Source organism: Myotis davidii, unplaced genomic scaffold (assembly GCF_000327345.1).
Source record: "Myotis davidii unplaced genomic scaffold, ASM32734v1 scaffold960, whole genome shotgun sequence".
Lineage (NCBI taxonomy): Eukaryota > Metazoa > Chordata > Mammalia > Chiroptera > Vespertilionidae > Myotis > Myotis davidii.
The window spans coordinates 3087133-3088399 of NW_006293003.1; the positions used below are offsets into that span (position 1 = coordinate 3087133).

Here is a 1267-nt window from a genome sequence, read left to right on the forward strand (position 1 = left end):
TTTCCCCACATACTCTCCTGGCCGCGCGACCCCGGGGCCCAACCAAACACACGCCACGCCGAACACGGGCGATGCGTTTCCTAGTTACCAGCGTAAAATAAATAAGTAAAACAAGCTAAAAAAATAAAACTTAAAGGGCAGAGAGGAAAAAAAAACGCGCCGCGCCCCGCGGCCCTCGGCGCCGGCGCCCGGGCCCTGCAGGTGGTTGAGCGCGCTCTGCTCCGAGGCCTCCACCTGCGTCTGGATCTGCACGAGCATGTGGTCCATCTCCCACAGCTTGCTCCGGCTGCGCAGGTAGGCGCGCCCGTGCTCGCGCGTCAGCGCCGCGATGTCCTCGCGCATCTCGTGGATGACGGGCAGCAGGAACTGCTCGAAGTCCTCCTCGGGCTCCAGCACCTCCACCTCCTCCGGCTCCGCCAGCTCGACGATGTCCAGGGGCCGCATCCTCCTCGCTCCTCCGGGGACCGCAGGGTCGGCGTCGGCTGCGGAGAGAAAACGGAGACTCGCTACGCTTAGCCACAGAGTCCCAGAACCGCCTCGCAAACTTTTACCCGGGTCCAACTTTCCGCCGCCGAGAAGCCACGGAAAGGGGCGACTTACGCGCAGAGCAGCCGCGAACAAAATGGTGGCGCGGCCGTCAACCAGCTCCCTCCGCGTTGCGGCCCCGTTCACGACACCGCCGGGCCTCTTTACGGTCGCGCCGCTGGTGGAGCGAGGGGCGGGCGCGCGGCATGGGCATGTGCACGAGCACGCACACGCGCTCCCGTTTCTCTTTCCGCTCACCCGGTGCCCTGCCTCCATGCTCCCCCGGCTTTGGGGTTAGCTCTTCCGGTGCACCTTCTACTCCTAGATTGCTTCTCAAGCGCGGAATCGACACTTTTTTAAAAAAAAATTTTTATTGATTTCAGAGAAGAAGGGAGAGGGAGAGACAGAAACATCAATGATGGAGAGAATCTGGGAATACTATACCTGCAGGAACCTAAAACATGAATTCAAAAGGATATGCACCCCCTGTGTTCCTTGCAGCGTATGTACAATAGCCAAGACCTGGGAGCCGCCCCAAGGCCCATCACAGGTGAGTGGCTAAAGAGCTGTGGGACGGCTGCACACTGGAATACCACCGGCCCTAAAACAAGGAAATCTCTGTGACAGCACTGACGGGCCTGGAGAGCATCATGCTAAGTCAGCCAGACAGAGAAAGGAGGTGTCACATGGTCTCACTCATGTGGACGCTAGTGAACAAAATAGACCGATGAACAAAATAAAA

At 59.0% G+C, this 1267-nt stretch overlaps 1 protein-coding gene across 1 annotated transcript in view; it reads right to left on the reverse strand.

The window, feature by feature from the left end:
- Window positions 1-594, reverse strand: part of MRFAP1 (Morf4 family associated protein 1) — a 25034-nt gene extending 24440 nt beyond the window's left edge. Inside the window, exon 1 of the mRNA XM_015565805.1 lies at window positions 157-594. Within this exon, the coding sequence (XP_015421291.1) occupies window positions 157-444 (288 nt within the window). The 5' untranslated portion in view covers window positions 445-594. The remainder of the gene's footprint in view (window positions 1-156) is intronic.
- Window positions 595-1267: the final 673 nt, after the last annotated feature.